We start from the raw sequence: 19,423 nt of genomic DNA, 5'->3' as shown, positions 1-19,423 counted from the left end.
CAATGACGACTTGCTGTAACGATACTCTGACACATTTATAGATAGATGTATAGGTGGCTTTCACAACAAAAGCAAACTGCAACTAATCCCGAACTGGCATTTATAGACACACACATATATAAATAGCCTGCCTTGAAGTGTTAATTCAGAAAGATCAACACTAATACCACCATGGAGCCCTCTTTCAAACAAATAATCTCTAATTAGGATGCAGACTAAAGCAAGTCATCTAAGATGCAACATTTCGAAGGAACAGGGGGACAGGAATTATTACAGTGGTGCCCCGCATAACGAGCGCTTCGGTTAACGACGAATCCGCATAGCGATTGAGTTTTTGTGATCGTTTTTGTGATTGCATAACGATGTTTTAAATGGTAAAACATCGCTTTGCGATGATCGGTAAGTGTTTCGCTTACCGATTATCGCATAACAATGTTTTTCCAACAGCTGATTGGCGGTTCCAAAATAGCTGCCGGGTAAAGAAAATGGCCACCTGCAGTGTTTTCGCGCCCTTTCCTCGCTTACCGGGCAGCAAAAATGGCAGCCGTATGGAGGATTTTCACATAACGGTGAGTTTTTTGCCCATAGGAATGGCATTAAACGTGTTTTAATGTGTTCCTATGGGCTTTCTTGTTCCGCATAGCGACAAAGGAATTTATAGATATTCTTAATTAGCTTATTTTCTGTCGAAAGTAATATTTTATCAAATGGTGGCTGTTTCTTGTAGAAACCTTGTGTTCTAGATTCTTCTTTACATACTGATTGAATTTGCAATAAAAGTAACCATAATAGTGGCTTGCTAGTTCTTCCTTGGTTTTGAGATTTCCTTCTGGTTTTTATTTCATTATATTTATATAATTTCATTATATGTCACAATTTTCTCAAAGTTGATAAGATTTGGATAAGTAAATGCTTCTATTGGAGAGACCCATCTTGGTATTTTCCTATAGATTCTGGTTTTCTACTTTTTCCCCATATAGTTCGCAAAGCATCTCTTATCAGGTTGTTTTGGAAGTATTTGTGTGCTTTAGTTTTGCCATACCATAAAAAAGGCGTGCCATCCTATCTGCAAGCCGTGTCCTTCTAGATTTAAAAGCCTTTCATTCCTCAGACATATCCATTCTCTCGTGTGTGTGTGTTTAGTCGTTTAGTCGTGTCCGACTCTTCGTGACCCCATGGACCAGAGCACGCCAGGCCCTCCTGTCTTCTACTGCCTCCCGGAGTTGTGTCAGGTTCATGTTGGTTGCTTCGCAGACACTGTCCAGCCATCTCATCCTCGGTCGTCCCCTTCTCCTCTTGCCATCACACTTTCCCAACATCAGGGTCTTTTCCAGGGAGTCTTTTCTTCTCATTAGATGGCCAAAGTACTGGAGCCTCAGCTTCAGGATCTGTCCTTCCAGTGAGCACTCAGGGTTGATTTCCTTTAGAACTGATAGGTTTGTTCTCCTTGCAGTCCAGGGGATTCTCAAGAGCCTCCTCCAGCACCACAATTCAAAGGCATCAATTCTTCGGCGGTCTGCTTTCTTTATGGTCCAGCTCTCACTTCCATACATCACGACAGGAAAAACCATAGCTTTGACTATTCGGATTTTTGTTGGCAAGGTGATGTCTCTGCTTTTCAAGATGCTGTCCAGATGTGTCATCGCTTTCCTCCCAAGAAGAAGGCGCCTTTTAATTTCAGGGCTGCTGTCTCCATCTGCAGTGATCATGGAGCCCAGGAAGATAAAATTTGACACTGCCTCCATATCTTCCCCTTCTATTTCCCAGGAGGTGATGGGACCAGTGGCCATGATCTTAGTTTTTTTGATGTTGCGTTTCAGACCGTTTTTTGCACTCTCCTCTTTCACTCTCATTACAAGGTTCTTCAATTCCTCCTCACTTTCTGCCATCAGAGTGGTATCATCTGCATATCGGAGGTTGTTGATATTTCTTCCGGCAATCTTAATTCCGGCTTGGGTTTCTTCCAGTCCAGCCTTCCGCATGATGTATTCTGCATATAAGTTAAATAAGCTGGGGGACAATATACAGCCTTGCCGTACTCCTTTCCCAATTTTGAACCACTCAGTTGTTCCATGACCAGTTCTAACTGTTGCTTCCTGTCCCACATATAGGTTTCTCAGGAGACAGATAAAGTGGTCAGGCACTCCCATTTCTTTAAGAACTTGCCATAGTTTGCTGTGGTCCACACAGTCAAAGGCTTTTGCATAGTCAATGAAGCAGAAGTAGATATTTTTCTGGAACTCTCTGGCTTTCTCCATAATCCAGCGCAAGTTAGCAATTTGGTCTCGAGTTCCTCTGCCTCTTCGGAATCCAGCTTGTACTTCTGGGAGTTCTCGGTCCACATACTGCTGAAGCCTACCTTGTAGGATTTTGAGCATAACCTTGCTAGCGTGCGAAATGAGTGCAATTGTACGGTAGTTGGAGCATTCTTTGGCACTGCCTTTCTTTGGGATTGGGATGTAGACTGATCTTTTCCAATCCTCTGGCCATTGTTGAGTTTTCCAAACTTGCTGGCATATTGAATGTAGCACCTTAACAGCATCATCTTTCAAGATTTTAAATAGTTCAACTGGAATGCCATCACCTCCACTGGCCTTGTTGTTAGCCAGGCTTTCTAAGGCCCACTTGACTTCGCTCTCCAGGATGTCTGGCTCAAGGTCAGCAACTACATTGTCTGGGTTGTCCGGGATATCCACATCTTTCTGATATAATTCCTCTGTGTATTCTTGCCACCTCTTCTTGACGTCTTCTGCTTCTGTTAGGTCCCTCCCATTTTTGTCTTTTATCATGTTCATCTTTGCGCAAAATGTTCCTCTAATATGTCCAATTTTCCTGAACAGATCTCTGGTCTTTCCTTTTCTGTTATCTTCCTCTATTTCTTTGCATTGTTCATTTAAGAAGGCCCTCTTGTCTCTCCTTGCTATTCTTTGGAAGTCTGCATTCAAGTTTCTGTAACTTTCCCTATCTCCCTTGCATTTTGCTTCCCTTCTCCTCTCTGCTATTTCTAAGGCCTCGTTGGACAGCCACTTTGCTTTCTTGCATTTCCTTTTCTTTGGGATGGTTTTCGTTGCTGCCTCCTGGACAATGTTACGAGCCTCTATCCAAAGTTCTTCAGGCACTCTGTCCACCAAATCTAGTTCCTTAAATCCATTCTCTCAGCCATACCAAAACTGAAGCTTGGGAGTACAGTGTCCAATCTGGTAGGAATCCTTGGGATTTTTTGAAGACTTTCTAAACAATCGGTCCCTAACGCCTGGAGCAGATGTTTTCAGACTCCACCCTGTGGTCTGTTAGTTCAAGGTGCCTTTGAAATCTCAACAGGTAGAAGGCTGGGCAATCCAAAGTTCTTATCTCTGTTTACTCAAAGGCCAGCCCTCTGGTCATGTTAATGGGTTCCTTACAGCTCTGGGCTCTTGACTATTGTCAAAGGGGATTAACCCTAATGACCAGATGGCTCTGTAGTCTACTGAGGGAAGGAGAAGTGGGGGCTTTTGTCTCACAACTTGCCTGGTTATAAAGAGGGAGAAGGGGGTGGTGGTGATTCCAAGCAGAGGATTTTTCCAGCCGCTCATGTGTGCTGCAGAACTCGTCTGAGTGACTTCACGGAGGGCCACTTGAAGAACCACGTTTACAGGAAAGTGACACCATACGAATTCTGCATGGACCCCAAGAAAAGAACTCCAGTATAGTACTTTTACACCAGACTGTTCCATCGTGAGGGCCAGATTTCAGACAAACTGGCCCACCTCCCCTTAAGGAAGTCCATGCAAAGGCCTCCAGAGGCAATGTTATCAACTCACAACAGAAAGGGTTCATAAGCTGCAAAGCCTGCTATGAACACAACCTCTTACTCCAGACTGTCCTTGATGACATCCGCCATGCCAGGAAACAATGCACAGTGGCCTGGCTGGACTTCCACACCCATGCCTTTGGCTCCATCCCAACACAACCACATTTTGGAGGCTCTTTCTGACTTTGGTTTCCCCCTGAGGGCTTTCTAGGGCTAGTCTGCGAATTTTACGATGCCTGCTCCACCACCAGTGTGACACTGAAAATGACACTGAAAAAGTCTGTGCGAGGACTGGAGCTAAACAAGGATGCCCCATAACATTTAGCCTGGCCAGGATGGACCCACTTCTCCAGAACTTTCCCACCCCTGCTTTTTGGAAAAGAGCCATGACTACACACTCATGTCCAAAAAGGAAGACCCCCCCCCAAACCTGAAAACCCACTTCACTCTGTAGCGCACTCTACCAGACCTAGGCGAGGGTCATGGCTCCCTACACCTTTAAGAAATAAAAATTAATTTTATGAGTATTAATATAAAGATGAATAGAATTATTAAGGGAAATTCCACTTGGGTATGACGGATGAGACCACCACGCCCACCTCTGATGGCTGATCTCATGGCTTCTCCAAAGGGATGGAGACACTATGGAGCAGTTTCCCCAGAGCATATTTGCTCTCTGGGTGCTAAAAGTTTATTTCTCTGTCTTTAAACCTTGAGTATTCCCCCCCCCCAAGAGGGGGAGAGGTGCACCGTTCCTGGAGGCACTGCAATACCAGGTCGATGCGCGGAGTGGACGGAGCAAGCCCCTCTTCCATCTCCCAGCTCCAAAAATCCATTTAATATGTAGTCCTCAGATAGAGGACGTATCAGATATTAAACTGATAAGAACAGATACTACACTTGATCTTAGCCAAAAGGCCGAGAAGCGATACCGGCTGCCCCAAAAAGACGCCGGCTCCTTCGGGCCCGCCACCCACCCAGAGGACGGAGAGCGAGGACGGGGGGCCCGACCGCCCGGCACCCCCTTGCCCGCCGCCCTCCCTCGGATCCCACGCCGCCTGCTCCGGGAAGGGAATCCTTTCCGTCCGGAGGGGAAGCAAAGGCCCGAGAGGGAAACGGGACGGAGATTCCGTGTCGATTCTCCAGATCTGGCCCTTTTCTCGAGGGGGAGTCGGATCCTCCGGACAGGCATTGGACAGAACTTTGCATATCCCCGCCCACTTCTCCCATCATGCTCTGCTGATGCATTCCACTCACTGCCGGCCGCCAGAGGTCCCCCCTCGCTTCGCTTTTGGTGGGAGGGATGCCCTCGTTCCCCCAGGATGCAAAAAACGAGGGCTCGGGTCACAAAGGGGCAAGTGCCCCCCCCCGGCCGATGCTTTAACAAAATTGTATATATTCACAGTTTTCGCCCAGTGGGGGAACCGAACTCCCAACCTCTGGGCTCTGCAGCCAGAGACCTGAAGCCCTGAGCTCTCCAGTGGCTGAGGGACGTACAAAAAAAAGAGAGATTTATAAAAACAAACAAAAACAATGGAGAAGAAAACACAAGGACAGGCAAAATTGAAAACTTCCCATGCCAGGGGATTTCAAAGCAACCGAGGCGCACGTGCGGCTAAAGAGATATTTTCTACCCCCAAAAAAACCCTACACTCATTTTTAGAGTGGCCAAAGAGGGTTCAAAAGCTGAGGCAGGGGGGAAACCTCCGATTCACAGGCTTGCCGGAAGTCAGAGGTGACTTGAAGGCCCCACAACAAAAACAGCCTTTCGATACATTGTTCCCAAAATGACAAAACCAATTTTAAAGAAAGATACAGAAACTCACACCAGACGCTATAAACACGGGTGAAAACAACAACAAGCGACACCGAAAAGGTCCACGCGAGGTTTCTATACCAGCAAGCAAGGGGCACCGAATAGCCAAAGAGATCTTTTCTATTCCAAACAACGCCACGAAGGGTTTATACCTAGTGGGAAAAGACTATTTTAAACCAATGTCTTAACAGAAGCAGGGGTCAAAGAAGCAGACGGGCAGAGTCAAGAAAGGGAGGACCCAGAACGCTTCCCTTAGGGTTCGAGTTACTCTCTGCTCATCCCTCCCCTCCTTATCTCGGCTGCTGAACCCACCTGCCCCAGGAGTGGACAAATGGCCCGGTTCCCCCCTTCCTTCCTTCCTGTCCTCCCAAGTCTTCTCCCACCCTGTTCCAAAACAAAGGGCAGAACAGGACCCATCATTCCCTTGATGGCCCATTTCTTGTCAGGTGGCAAGAAAGCCCCATACACAGAATAAAAAGACCTGTTTAAGGGAGGAGTCCCCTAAACAAAAGGACAACTAACTTAACAATGGGTCCAAACAACCACATACTGTATACTCAGCAACAGAGACCTTAAATGAAAAACCAAGCTCCTTCACAGAGTTTGGTGGACCTCAGGTGGAAAAATACTTATTAAGGGTCAAATCTCCAGATTACAGAACTGATATGAGATCTGCAGGAATAGAGGAGTCCAATTAGCAAGACAGACAGACCTCTCACACTGTAATTTAACAGAATATTTGGCCCAGAACCACGAGAATGCCCTTAAACATTTCCCTAAGGTGGCCCTCAAGCCCGGTTCGGCTGTCGTAAATTAATTACCTAGAAAGAGGGTAGAGGGACCGACCGGGTGGGGCAGTTGGAGCAAAGGAGAAGGGCAAAACGTAGGAGCCAGGGTAGAGATCATGAAGGAAGGAGGACCCCTGGACAAGGGAAGGGCTGAAAAGCCGGGCTGCCGTCGTACAGTAAACTTTTCCAAAAGCCGGGCTGCCGTCTAAGGGGAAGAAGGAGGAGGAGGAGGCGCCATCGTCCACGCCTTGAGGGAGCAGGCCGGGTAGGTGGGGCTCTTTAGCCTTGGAAAGCAGCCCATCTCTGAATGCGGACACTCTGGTCTGAGAAATTTTGTGTGTCAGTCATGACATCTGCTCCGTCCAACGCAAATACTTGGATCCTTTTCACATCTAGAATTTTTAGCAAGGTTCCCGGAGTTCCCATCACGATTTGTTCTTCTATTACAGTCCCTCTTGGAGCTGGGGAAATCTGCTGTTTGGATCTACTCCGCTCAGCGTAGCCAGAACAAAAGCAGCAGTTTTGCCTGTCCCTGAGTTGGCTCTGGGCAATGAGATTTTGTGGTGGGTTACAGCTAGCATCATTGGCAGAGCTGTGTCTTGGATCGGATCGTCTGTTGAAGCCCACAGCATAAATACCACCCAGAAAGGCCTTCTTTAAAGGCAATTCCTCAAAAGTTCTCACAGAAAACAAAGGTGAGCTGGGATCACGCTGCAGAACGTCCACATGACGATCGGATTCCACTAGAGATTTTCTGATCAACATATTTAAGAGAGAGATTTCTGCGAATGACACTATGTTAACTTTGTCTTCATCCTCAGTCTGGTTGCACCTTTCAGCTTTCCTTTATTGTTCTTCTCAAAGTTTCCCCCTGAAGGAGACTCGACAGCATCCTCCCGGATGGAGGTAGAGGGTGTACTATAGAGCGCTTACGGCGACCCTACAAATAAGCGACCTCCAAAAGGTCCTGTCCTCAACAGCCCTGCAAACTCCAGCCTGTGGGTAGTGATTTTTATAGAGCAGCTCACCAAGAACAAGAAATTAATAACAATTTTAGATAGATAGATAGATAGATAGATAGATAGATAGATAGATAGATAGATAGATAGATAGATAGATAGATAGATAGATAGATAGATAGATAGATAGATAGATAGATAGATAGATAGATAGATAGATAGACAGACAGAGATAGACAGACTGACAGATAGACGGATGGACGGATGGACGGATGGACGGACAGACAGACAGACAGACATTTAAAGTTGTCCTGTGAAGGATGCAACACAACTGAACGTTTTGGATCACACTTCTTTTAACTTCAAAATAGTTTAATTCAATTTGAATTTAGGATACTGTTACTCTCTTTGAGTGCCAAGACTTCAAGTTAGCTACTTAACTATTCAGGACCAGGTTGAAAGGTGGCATCGCCTGCAGCCAAATACCACTGCTACTGCTAGAAGCAATGCACACTAAAGCATAGGATAGAACATAAACCACACATTCGATCAGAAGATATTCCCAGCCTGCATCACTTTCCAGATAAAACAAAGCAGACAAAGGAAGAAAAAAACCCCAACTGTAATTAGTCTTGCTTCAGTAGAAAGAGAAAAATAAATCAATGTTAAGATGAAATGAATGACAAACATGGTCTCATGCTCTCAGGTTAGCAGTTTCCCCAGATTTGCTCTCTGGGTGCCAAAAGTTTATTTCTCTGTCTTTAAACCTTGAGTATTCCCCCCCCCCAAGAGGGGGAGAGGTGCACCGTTCCTGGAGGCACTGCAATACCAGGTCGATGCGCGGAGTGGACGGAGCAAGCCCCTCTTCCATCTCCCAGCTCCAAAAATCCATTTAATATGTAGTCCTCAGATAGAGGACGTATCAGATATTAAACTGATAAGAACAGATACTACACTTGATCTTAGCCAAAAGGCCGAGAAGCGATACCGGCTGGCCCAAAAAGACGCCGGCTCCTCCAGGCCGGCCACCCTCCCAGGGGACGGAGAGCGAGGACGGGTGCCCGACCGCCCGCCGCCCCCTCGCCCGCCGCCCTCCCTCAGATCCCACGCGGCCTGCTCCGGGAAGGGCATCCTTTCCGTCCGGAGGGGAAGCAAAGGCCCGAGAGGGAAACCGGACGGAGATCTCTCTGTCGAGTCTCCAGATCTGGCCCTTTTCTCGAGGGGGAGTCGGATCCTCGGGACAGGCATTGGACAGAACTTTGCATATCCCCGCCCACTTCTCCCATCATGCTCTGTGAAAGCATTCCACACACTGGCAGCCACCAGAGGTCCCCCTCACTTCACCCTCTGGCGGGTGGCTGCCCCTCCTGGCGCTAGCAGAGGTGTAAGGCTTTGGGGCACCAGGCTGGGGGGGGGACTTGCTCCCTGCCCTCCGTAGGACTGGACTGGACTCCATGCTGCTCCCTCTGCCACCTTGGACTATAAGGGCCGGGCCACTCTGACTGAACTGCTCCACAGAAGCCAGGGAAGACTCTACATCCTTTGCACCGATACCTCATGTCCTCTTATGCTCTGGACTGTTTTGCCTTAATTCACACAACCTCCCCACCTCCCAGGCCAGCCACGTCAGTGTGTCCTGCAGAGGGGACCCCCCTCCCGGGGGACCCCTTGACCCAGGGGAGACATACAAACACCCCGATGCCGAGACTCCACATCCAGAGGATGCCGTTGACGGAAGAATACTGGCCCAGTCGAAGAATGGGATCGGGCCTGCCCTGCTCTCTGGACTTCTGGACATTCTCTTTGAAATACTAAACCTTGTAGCGTTACAGCCCTAAAGCGTGTGTGTATACTGCAGTACGGCACTTTGAACGGCAGTAGCCAACTGCAACATTTTTATTTCTATTTTCGTATACGCCTGTAATTCTCTCCCTCATTGTCTACCCAAAGATCCTCTATTGAAAGTTAATCTGTTCTTATCAGTTTAATATCTGTTTAATACCATCTAGAGCTGCCAACCCCATCCAGCAGCTTGGAAGCCCCAGCACGAGGCAGGGGTTTAGCTCCTAGCCTACGCCATCCCAAACTATCAAGAGAACCATGAATGGCGGCTGAAACAGGGAGCCTGCCGAGACCCCCATCCTCTTTGGGAACGAGAGAGGAGCCACGACTGGGGCCAGAGAGCATAAGCATCAAAAATACACCCTGTTGGCTGGCTTGCCAACAGCCCAAGGGTAGGAAGAGTCTGCCCATGCACTCCTGATGGGGACCCTAGGGGCCTGGGACCCCCCCCCCCAAAAACGAACCTGTCCTGAAAGCATGTGGCGTGGGAAGAAAACTACGCCACACTCAGGCACAAGCTGATGGTATCTAACACCATTCAGTGGTCCAGAGACATCGACTTTGAACTACATTTCCGGGCACTGTGAGGATGAAGAACAACCGCATCTCCCTTGACCACATAAATGGGGAACACAACACACCCCAAACAGCCTGCTCCTCTAATCCCAGTGGGCGGGAGGAGGGGACACAGGAGTGGCAAGAACCAACCCTGTCCACCTAACCCAGTGGAGGGGAGTGATCGAGGCTGGCCCCTACCTAGTGAACACGGGGCAAGCCACAGAACGTTCTCCTTCCCCAAATAGGAGACGGGCCCAATCCCTCCGGCCTCTCCCTAGATGTGGGGGGTGGGCAGGGACCACCCAGGGAGGTAGACAAGGCCAGTGAGACCCTCCAGCACACAGTCACTGTGTATAATGCTAGAAGCAGTGCACACTAAAGCACAGGAAGGAACACAAACCACACATTCGATCAGAAGATATTCCCAGCCCGTACCCCTTTCCAGGTGAAACAAAGCAGGGGAAAGGAAAAAAAACTCAACTGTAATTACTTTTGCTTCAGTAGAAAGAGGAAAATACAAATACATTTCAAAAAGTAATATTCAGACTTTAAAAATAAACTTCTAATCAAGGTCATCAATTTTTGTTGTGTCAGATTAAACAAGGGCAGTGAGATCACTCATTTGATATTTGAAGCAATCAAAATTGTAAGTATCTATTGCATTACCTTTTCCCTGCCCTAGTGATACACAAATATTTATTTGGCTTGATTTTAAGGTTGCCCCATTCCCTGGGGCTTTAGGGACAAAAATCTGAGACCCGTAGGTCAGACTGCTACAGAAAAGCTGTTCCCAGGCCTAGGACAAGAAGGCTCACAGGATTAGGGACTCTGGAGTAGTTGATTTGCTCCGGAAAGCACGAGGGACCAAAAAGCATGCACCCAATGGCTGTCTCTTCAAATTCCCCTCCCTCCTTTGCTCCTGGGCTATCTCTCGTCTTGTTGTGCAGGCACACACCAAGCGCGGAGGCCAGCTGCAAATTATGGCCCAGGTTTTAGCACCCTCTTCCCCACAGGGGGGAAAAATAATAATCCAAGAGTGTTTGTCATTACTTTCCTCTCCCCAACACAGGGAATCCCTTAAAAAGCTGTCCATGTGCCATGAGATCAGGAAACCCTTAAACATCATTAACTATTCCTTCCTCCTCATTTCACAAATCCACCACCACATATGACCACTGATAATGGCATGGCTAAAAAACCTTGTAAAATATGCAAATAGAGCAGGACCCCCATATCCTCAAGAAACCAGTTCCAACCCCCCCCAAGACTTGCGGATGCTGAAAAAAAGATGAATACCAATTACTGTTTGAATAGCAAACATAATACATAGCCTGGTCTCTGGCTCCCTCTAATAGCCAGATTCTGGTCATGTCCTCTTTAGATACATACAGTATCTATTTCTAGGATTTGTTATAAAAAAACATTTTTTTTAGACCGTGGATAAGTGAATCAGCAAATATTTATCCCACAGATAAAAAGGGGTGGGGTGTGTGTTTCCTACTGTACTGGAATAGTTACATTTTGCAACCTTTTGTTTAAAACTTATAAAAAGAGCTCTTTTCCAACCCTCTTGGCTCACATCCTTTTCACAGGTTTTCTTGGCATTTCGGCTGCGCTGCTGTTCTCTTTACGGGTCGAAGGAAACCTCCTCCAGGATAGACTCGTAGGTAAAAGGGGGTGTCCTTGGGTCAGCCATTCCCTGGACTAAGCCTGCACTTGGCCCTTCCTTCTCTCACAAAAAAATAAGGTGGGACTTGTGGAGAGAAGCACAATTTGCTCCCTGAACCTTTTTTTAAAAATAAAAAACTCCTATCCAGCCTCACAGACTTGTTCTGAGAGAAATGCAAAGTGGGTGGGTGAATATTATTACACTGGCTCACCCTAAACTATATTTGCTGCCCCCCAAAATAACAATAATAATAATATTTACTTGAGTTTTTCAGGGGAGCTTTGGGTGGCAAAGAAAACAAAAAGGGACCCTAGGGCCATTCCCTCAGCTTCAAAGGCCTCCCACGGTTGCTGTGGAAAAAAAAAAAACACAAGTTGTGGAAAAAAAACACAAGGAAAAGACATGGCAGAGCCATTTTGTGGCTTCTTGAAAGAAAGAGGATTTAAGGGTGGCATAAATATATCGAATTTTTTAAAAAGTTTCCTAAATTTTAAACCCAAGAGTTCCAGCTGCATTCAAGCGAAGGCGCTAAAAGGGACTTTTGGTTGGGAAGAGCTATCGGGAAAAAAAATAAAAGTCTCTCATTATTCCCCTCAGGTTGCTTACACTAAAAATAATAATAATCCCTTCTACACTAAAATAATAATTATAATAACCCCTCCTACACTAAAAAAAATAATAATATAAAAAAATAATAATAATCCCTCCTACACTAAAAAAAAATAATAACTCCTCCTACACTAAAAAAAATAATAACCCCTCCCACCCCCTCAGGTGAACTGGAGAAATAAGCGAAGCGGCGCCCCTGAGAGGGACTTTATAGCCTAGGAAGGCGGGGTTAAGGCGTTCCCGCTCTCGTCGCTGATTGGCGGACAGGGATGAATTGACGGGGCGGAGTGGGAGGAGCGGAACCTGAGAGGAAAAAAGGAGGGGGGGAAGGAGCGAGGGAGGGCAGGCGCGCGCGCGCACCCACCCACGCGCATGCGCCGCCATGGCCGGCCGCGGATGGGGACGGCGAGCGCTGGTGCCGGTGTGCGTGGGGGCGTTCCTGGGGGCCGCCCTGGTCGTGGAGGTGCTGGCGGTCCTTCTGCAGCGGCGGCGGACGGAGAGCGGGGAGCCCCGGCCGTTCCCTCTCCTGCCGCTGGGGGCGCTGCTGTTCCTGCTGGGGAACGCGCTCGAGAACGCGCGCCGCTTCGTCACGGCTTCGCCCAGCACGCGCGGCGTCATGCTCGCGGGGGCGGGGCAAGGATGGGAGTGAGTGCGCGGGGGGGGGAGTGGAGAGGGGCGGGGCTTTCGGCGGGCCAATCGGAGGGAGCCGCCGAGGCGGGTGGGCGGGGCACCACGCAGGTGCGGCGGGCGCGCTGATGACGTCACCCCAAAGGCCGCTCCTGGGAGGATTCACCTCGCTGGTTGCACCGTCTGCGCATGCTCACGGCCATCAGAATAACTGGCCTTGTTGACACATTTTATTTTATTTATTTAAAATATATATATTTTTAATCCCGCCTTTTTCCTTGAAAAAAGGACCCAAGGCGGCTTACAGTCACGAAGGACGATATTTAAAGTTGCAAACAATAGACATCATCAGAAGACAGTATTTAAAGCTAAGAACAAGGAGTATAATAAATAGACATCTTCCATCATTCAAAGGCCGCATTAAGGCCAAGAGCAATGAGTATACAATTTTTTTTAAAAAATGGCACTCTAAGAAATGGAGAACACAAAAATGGGAAATACAAATAGTAATAAAAATTTATTTATTTTATTTTATTTATTCTATTTATACCCCACCTATCTGGTCAAAGCCGTCACGCAGAACAGCCCCTCTAAAAATCAGACACAAGAGGGCTGGGTTTCCTGCAGGAAAGGCTGGCCTGAAGAGAAAAGTCTTTGCCTGCTTGTGGAAAGATGAGGCCGAGATGAGGCTGGTCTCTGGATCTAGAGAATTGTTAAAAGGCGCTGTGCGCTGAAAGAAAGAGAGGAAATAAAACTGATTTGTTTCTAGAAAGCAAAAGGCAGCCAAAGCAGGCCACTACTGGGCTATCTAGCTTTATCTCAGGTGCATGGGATATGTGGTCCTCATTGCTGTTTTTGTGGGTCCTGAGGTCCCTCACAGGCCCCCAATGTCCCTGCTAAAAAAACTGGAGGGGAAGACCCATGTCTAGTCTGGGAAGCCAACAATTTATAACAAAGTGCAGACCCCACACTTGGTTTCTGTCCCCAGATTGGAGCCTTATTTTGGAAGGCTTTTTCGACCCATGGGGCAGCCTAGAGATTGAAAACTGGACCCCCCGGGAGCTCCCGGCCCTCAATCTAAAGTGTGTGCCAATAAATTCCCTGTAGGTAGGTGACATCCGTCTGTATTTGTTTCATTTGTTTCTTAGATTTGTGTACCGCCCCATTAGGGCAAAGCACTAGTCCGGGGCGTTTGCCACAAATAATTAAACACAGCAACCAATAAATTACATATATCAAACCCAGCAATAGAAGAAATCACAACAAGAAGTGTGAATGCCACATATAAGGCTGCGTGCAAGGCAGGAAAATCAGAAGGCTTCTCTGCTTTGCAAATGTTGGGGGGATTTGGAGGTTGTTTTTTATATTTTGGCCCCCCCAAAAGTGAGGGGAGATCCACTTGATTTCACCCCCTTATTCTTCTGGATCCCAAGGAGGTCTTTGCACAGGAGCTAATGGCCCAGGAAGAGGGAAGTAATTTTTCTCCTACTTTGAAGAATGGGAAACTAAACCCGGTGCTGATGCACGCCAAGCCAGCGCTGTGCCACTGAGCCGGGGCAGGAACCTCTTCCCCTCCTTTCCCCTCCACCGCCTCCTCTTACTCCCTTCTCCTCTTTTCCAGTTACTGCTACACCTGCCAGACCCACGTGCCTCCCCGCTGCGGGCACTGTTTCGCCTGCAACGTCTGTGTCCTCCGGCGTGACCACCACTGCACGCTGCTCGGCCAGTGCGTGGGCTACCAGAACTACCGCTACTTCATGTGTCTGCTGCTGCACAGCTCGCTCGCCCTCCTCTTCGGCTGCGTGCTCAATGTGGGAGTGGTCGCGTCCATGCTCCAGGGGGGCCACCCTGCTCAGACAATCCTGCTTCTTGTTCTGCCTTGGCTGATGCTCCTGATGGGTAAGGAGGAGGAGCAGGAATGCCTCATTCCTCTCTAGGGTCTGCAGGTCCTTCCACTTAAATCTCCTTGGGATCCCACGCAGCGCTGGCCTTATCTGGAAGTTGAGTCATGGACACTGGACTTATTTCTTTTCAGGTTTCAACCTAACTCGAAAGAAGTCCAGTGGCCATGGCTCAACTTCCAGATAAACTCACCTGGATGATTGGGAATCTTCACAGAGCACTGCTGTGGTTTGACTTCATATCATCAGCCCACCTTTGGGGGACTTTTACATTCCTGCAAATCATAATTTGATCGCAGACTTATTTATTGATGGCTTTTATAGACATCAGCTGTTGGAAAGGTTCTCAGGTTCGCTCCGTTTCAGTTGAGGACAAGGCGGTCCCTTGCATTCAGATTTAGAAAGGCGAAGGAGGCCTGGAGACCCCATGCAACCCCCCCCCCCCATTATATATCTGTCACCCTCCCATCCCATCAACTCTAGAGGTGGGCTCCATGATATCTGTATATCACCCCCCCTTCCCCCATTCCTTGATGCTTAAACTGCCGCACCTAAATGCTTCCAGGAGAAGATATACAGCCTTTTTAAGTACTGTATATGTTAATGTGCACTGTCTAAGATTCTACAGTTAACTGAGTTTCTCCCTCTGCAGTTCGCAATAGCTACCCAATTTTTCCCATATTCATTTATTCTTTCTCTCTCTTTCTCTCAAGCCTTTCTGGAGAAGGCAAGTACTGTACAGTGGGACCCTCTTTTCTGCAGGAGATCAGTTCCATGACATCCTGCAGATGCTGAAAGCTGTGGATAATAGTGAACCCTATATATATATAGCACAGTCCCTGGCTCCCTCTAGTGGCCAGTTCTAGTAATTTCATCATGAAAATGCGTATTTCTGTTTTGTTCTTTTTAATATTTTCAGAACGTAGATCAGTGAAACCGCGGATGCCAATCCTGTGGATACAGGGGTCCTGCTGTAACACAGTCCTTGTACTTGTCTTTCCCTTGCAGGGCAGGTGGACATTGTTGCCTTCTGCTACGCTTTTGTGACGGATGCCTGCGTTGTGGGCTTCCTCTTCTCCACCGGCTTCCTCCTCTTCCACAGCCTCCTGGCTGTGCGCGGACAGACCACGAAGGAATGGTTTGAAGGAGATCGGCACTACGACATGGGCTGGCGGGACAACCTACGCGAGGTCTTGGGGGAAAGATGGTATCTGGTGTGGTTCCTGCCTTTCCTTGCTTCCCCTTTGCCGGGAGATGGGATCACCTTCAAAACCAAAGGTCCCAGAGCGGAATCGCCCCCCCGATCCCTCCGTCTCTGAAGGTGGGTTTTTCACAAGGAAGTTCCAACCATCGCTTTCACTGCAATATGAAATACAGTGGTGCCTCGCATAGCGATCGCTCCGTATAGTGATGAAATCGCTTTGCGATGGACTTTCTGCCATCGCAAGAGGGATCGCTTTGCAATGGCCCCTATGGGGAAAATTCGCTTTGCGATGATCGCGGGGAAGCGCTCATCGCAAAGCGCCCATTTTCGGCCAGCTGATCGGCGGTTCCAAAATGGCCTCCGGGTAAACAAAATGGCCGCCCACTGTTTTGCCTTGCTTTAGAGGCACCGAAAATGGCCACCGCAATGGAGGATTTTCGCTTAAGGTTAGTTTGGAAGCCCATAGGAACGCATTAAACATGTTTTAATGCGTTTCTATGGGCTTTTAAAAATCGCTTAGCGATGAAATCGCTGCTAAGCGATTTTTGCTGCACCGATTAACATCGCTAAGCGAGGCACCACTTTATTAGAAAAGGAAGATGCTTCTGTTCCTTGTTCATCATCTCGGCACTTCTTTCAAGCATTCCATGTATGTGGTTCTAGCTGCAAACTTTATAGCAGGAGGGGACTTCGGCTTTCCAGAGGGTTCCAAATGAGTCAGAATCCCTTCCCACTGGCTCTACTGGTCAGGGCTGATGGGAGTTGTAGACCAAAACAACAAAGGCTCTCCGCTCGGTTCCTGTAACAAACCTAGGAGATCAGTCAGTAGCATAATGCAAGGATGATGGGGTTGAGGCTCAATGTGCCTATGAACAGACAAGCATCTAGACAGTATGGTCCGATCCCCATTACTTGCGTACGCTGGCGTAAGTCAGCCTCAACCTCAGTGGTGGACGGCTGCTAGTTAAGGAGTTGGCTCCCGTACATGGGTGTGAATTCTTCAATGAAGTGGTTTAATTTTAATGAAATCGAGAACAGTCCTGGTCAGATCATGACGAACCTGTTTCTCTCTTCTCAGAGGTCTCCGGTCCATACTGCATGAAGGAAGATCTCATCCTTGTGTGCGAAGAGCCTCCTTGCCTTCTGCTCAAAAACAGATGATTTTGGCAATGAACTCTTAGGGTCTTCCATTATCATTGTGTTTGCTTCCGGGTGGCCTCTGCTTTCATCTGGTTTGGTCATTTTCCCCCCCATACACACCGTGGGTGTACTCATTGGAAACCTGAAATGGTTCGCGTTGGCAAAGGAAAGACATTTACATGAAGAATAAGACCATCCTATTTGGGCTGGATTAATCTCAGTGAGATGGTTGATGCTGGGATCCAGTTTCTTTGCTGCCTCTCTTGTAGACGTCGTATTTCCCCACCAGCTTACTTCTCTGTACCCGCGTGAATATTTTGCATTCCTTATTCTCTCAGGTTGGACTAGAAGAAGAAGTTAGACACAACACACAAAACCCTAGCCGAGTCAAGTGGCCATAGCTTTCGCTTCCCCCTTGATGAGGTTCGTGTTTAGGGTACGCAGGAAAAAGACATTCCACAGAAGCGAACAGAGTCTGGGCATTGGGCAGTTCTGGCATAGAACTGAGTGGAGGAATTCTTACATTTTTTTTTACTCATTAATTTTTTTAAAAAACTCTACCAGCCATGTCACAGCACCCGGGATTCTTGCACTGCAGCTTGTAGCTTTTTGTAAATACCTGCACGTACTCTTGTAAAATGTTGTCCGTTTTCTCATCTCTTGGCTCATGCCCTGCTTGCCTGGAAAGTCTGCACAGCTACAAACCCACAACACAGGATGGGTGAGAAGGATGGGAGGGAGGAAGGATGGGAGGAAGGATGGGAGGGAGGATGAGAGGAAGGAAGGAAGGATGGGAGGAAGGAAGGAAGAAAAGATGGGAGGAAGGATGAGAGGAAGGAAGAAAGGATGGGAGGAAGGAAGGAAGAAAAGATGGGAGGAAGGATGAGAGGAAGGAAGAAAGGATGGGAGGAAGGAAGGAAGAAAAGATGGGAGGAAGGATGAGAGGAAGGAAGAAAGGATAGGAGGAAGGATGAGAGGAAGGGAGGAAGGATGAGAGGAAGGAAGGAAGGATGGGAGGGAGGGAGGAAGGAAGGAGTTCTGATCTAGTGCCTTGGTTTCTTGCATGTGCTTCCTTTAATATAGTATTAATGAAACTGCCTGAAAAAGGATCAGGACCTTGCACTTCTCCATTTAGCAGCTGCTGTGACTGACGGTGACTCTTACCAGCCCTTCTGGAAAGGGTGCTTTATATGGCAATGCTGGGGATTGAAACCTTAAACATGTGAACAGGAACACTAGCCGGGGTTTAGGAGAGTTCAGCTATCTTATTCTCAGGTCTACATGTGAGTAAGTTTTTCTCGGGTCTCTGCTAGCCCTAGATCTCTTGAATGTCCCTAAACCGCAACTGTTTTAGAAGACCATGAAAATAAAAATACAGTGGTGCCCTGCATAGCGAGGTTAATCCGTTCCGGATTAACATTCGCTGTGGGAAAACATCGTAAAACGGATCCAAAAAACCCATTTTGGAACCGCTGAACAGCTGTTCCCCCATCGTAATGCGAGCATGCCCTCGCATTAGCGATGGGGAAATCCACATCGCAATGCGGATTCATCGTTCAACGGTGCACTCGTTATACGAGGCACCACTGTAAGCTGTTTTCAAGAAGATCAACCCTACAGAATTCTGGTTCCAATCCTAAGGACGGTCAACGGCAAGCCGAAGACCAGTGCCAACCGAAATATCTGTGGTGATCAGAGATTCAGCAGCAATAGAAGGCTCCGGAGAATCCTTTTTGGAGAAATAAATGTAAATCTTTTTTTCCTCTGGGGCAAGCGGCCCTTCCGTTCTGTTTCAGCTTTTTTTGTTCAACCTCTTGAGCAAATGTTAAAAAAACGGCGTTTGCACATTAAAATGCTGTTTAAAACAACACAATCCTATTTGTGCCTTTCAAAAAAAAACCCCACAAAACAATACACAGAAAGTGGTGTATGAAAAAGTAAAATTGCTTCGCTTAGATCAGTATTTTTCTTCTCCCAAATCTTGTTTTCAGAGGGAATTAAATGCGTGAGAAAGCTCTTGAAGAACACATCTCAGGCCTGCCTTTGATAATCAGAGCTATAAACGCTCCATAAATCAGAGAGGTCTGGACGTAGAGGAGATCAGCTCAGCTTAGCTTGTGATTCACAGTTTGGCAGAGCTGGTTTTCCTCTGAAAGGGAGGGTCTCTAAAGCTAAAGTTCCCATTGCGTTGACTGTCAGTCATTTTATGAATATCCTGCACATTTTTTCCCCAACAAAGAGATTTAAGGCAGCTTCGAAAACTTTAAAAAGACAAATCCAGCTAATCAATTACAATATTAAAAAGCAGTTAGGCATATCTTATCAAGAACCGAACAATGCCGTTTTAAAAAAACACAAGATCCCATTCCTTCTTTGGCAAACCTTCCAAAGTACCATTATTTGTTGCTGAACTACAGCTCCCATCATGCTTGAGCCGACTCGCGAGGTTGGGTGAGAACTGAGCCTCCCGCAAGATTTCGATGGGGTACAGGTTGCACAGCCCTGCGATAAGGCCCATCA

At 47.6% G+C, this 19,423-nt stretch overlaps 2 protein-coding genes and 2 non-coding genes across 4 annotated transcripts in view; 2 read left to right on the top strand and 2 right to left on the bottom strand.

Annotated features, from left to right (window-relative positions):
- Positions 1 to 4,529: 4,529 nt before the first annotated feature.
- Positions 4,530 to 4,720, bottom strand: LOC140702873 (U2 spliceosomal RNA). Its single transcript, XR_012082150.2, has one exon. It is a non-coding gene; the product is annotated as a U2 spliceosomal RNA (small nuclear RNA).
- Positions 4,721 to 8,148: 3,428 nt separating this feature from the next.
- On the bottom strand, positions 8,149 to 8,339 carry LOC140702872 (U2 spliceosomal RNA). The gene has a single exon (XR_012082149.2). It is a non-coding gene; the product is annotated as a U2 spliceosomal RNA (small nuclear RNA).
- A 4,008-nt stretch (positions 8,340 to 12,347) lies between these two features.
- Positions 12,348 to 18,776, top strand: ZDHHC24 (zDHHC palmitoyltransferase 24). The gene is made up of 4 exons (XM_072983922.2): positions 12,348 to 12,676; positions 14,280 to 14,557; positions 15,568 to 15,880; positions 16,842 to 18,776. Exons 1-3 carry the CDS (start codon positions 12,414 to 12,416, stop codon positions 15,876 to 15,878), a joined length of 852 nt encoding a protein of 283 aa, XP_072840023.2. The 5' UTR covers positions 12,348 to 12,413; the 3' UTR covers positions 15,879 to 15,880; positions 16,842 to 18,776.
- A 552-nt stretch (positions 18,777 to 19,328) lies between these two features.
- The window catches only part of TSGA10IP (testis specific 10 interacting protein), a 9,725-nt gene continuing 9,630 nt past the window's right edge, over positions 19,329 to 19,423 (top strand). Inside the window, exon 1 of the mRNA XM_078382223.1 lies at positions 19,329 to 19,354. Within this exon, the coding sequence (XP_078238349.1) occupies positions 19,329 to 19,354 (26 nt within the window). The remainder of the gene's footprint in view (positions 19,355 to 19,423) is intronic.

The sequence above is a fragment of the Pogona vitticeps genome, chromosome 15 (assembly GCF_051106095.1).
Source record: "Pogona vitticeps strain Pit_001003342236 chromosome 15, PviZW2.1, whole genome shotgun sequence".
Classification (NCBI taxonomy): domain Eukaryota; kingdom Metazoa; phylum Chordata; class Lepidosauria; order Squamata; family Agamidae; genus Pogona; species Pogona vitticeps.
The sequence above is the reverse complement of the archived record's forward strand: the minus strand, read 5'-3'. Positions and strand labels throughout refer to the sequence as shown.

What these genes read in the sequence shown, in the direction of transcription:
- ZDHHC24 (XM_072983922.2), top strand. Translation starts at nt 12,414, where the DNA reads ATGGCCGGCCGCGGATGGGGACGGCGAGCGCTGGTGCCGGTGTGCGTG. An exon ending in GGGGCGGGGCAAGGATGGGA is followed by an intron (nt 12,677 to 14,279) that starts GTGAGTGCGCGG and finishes CCTCTTTTCCAG; the next exon opens with TTACTGCTACACCTGCCAGA. An exon ending in TTGGCTGATGCTCCTGATGG is followed by an intron (nt 14,558 to 15,567) that starts GTAAGGAGGAGG and finishes TTTCCCTTGCAG; the next exon opens with GGCAGGTGGACATTGTTGCC.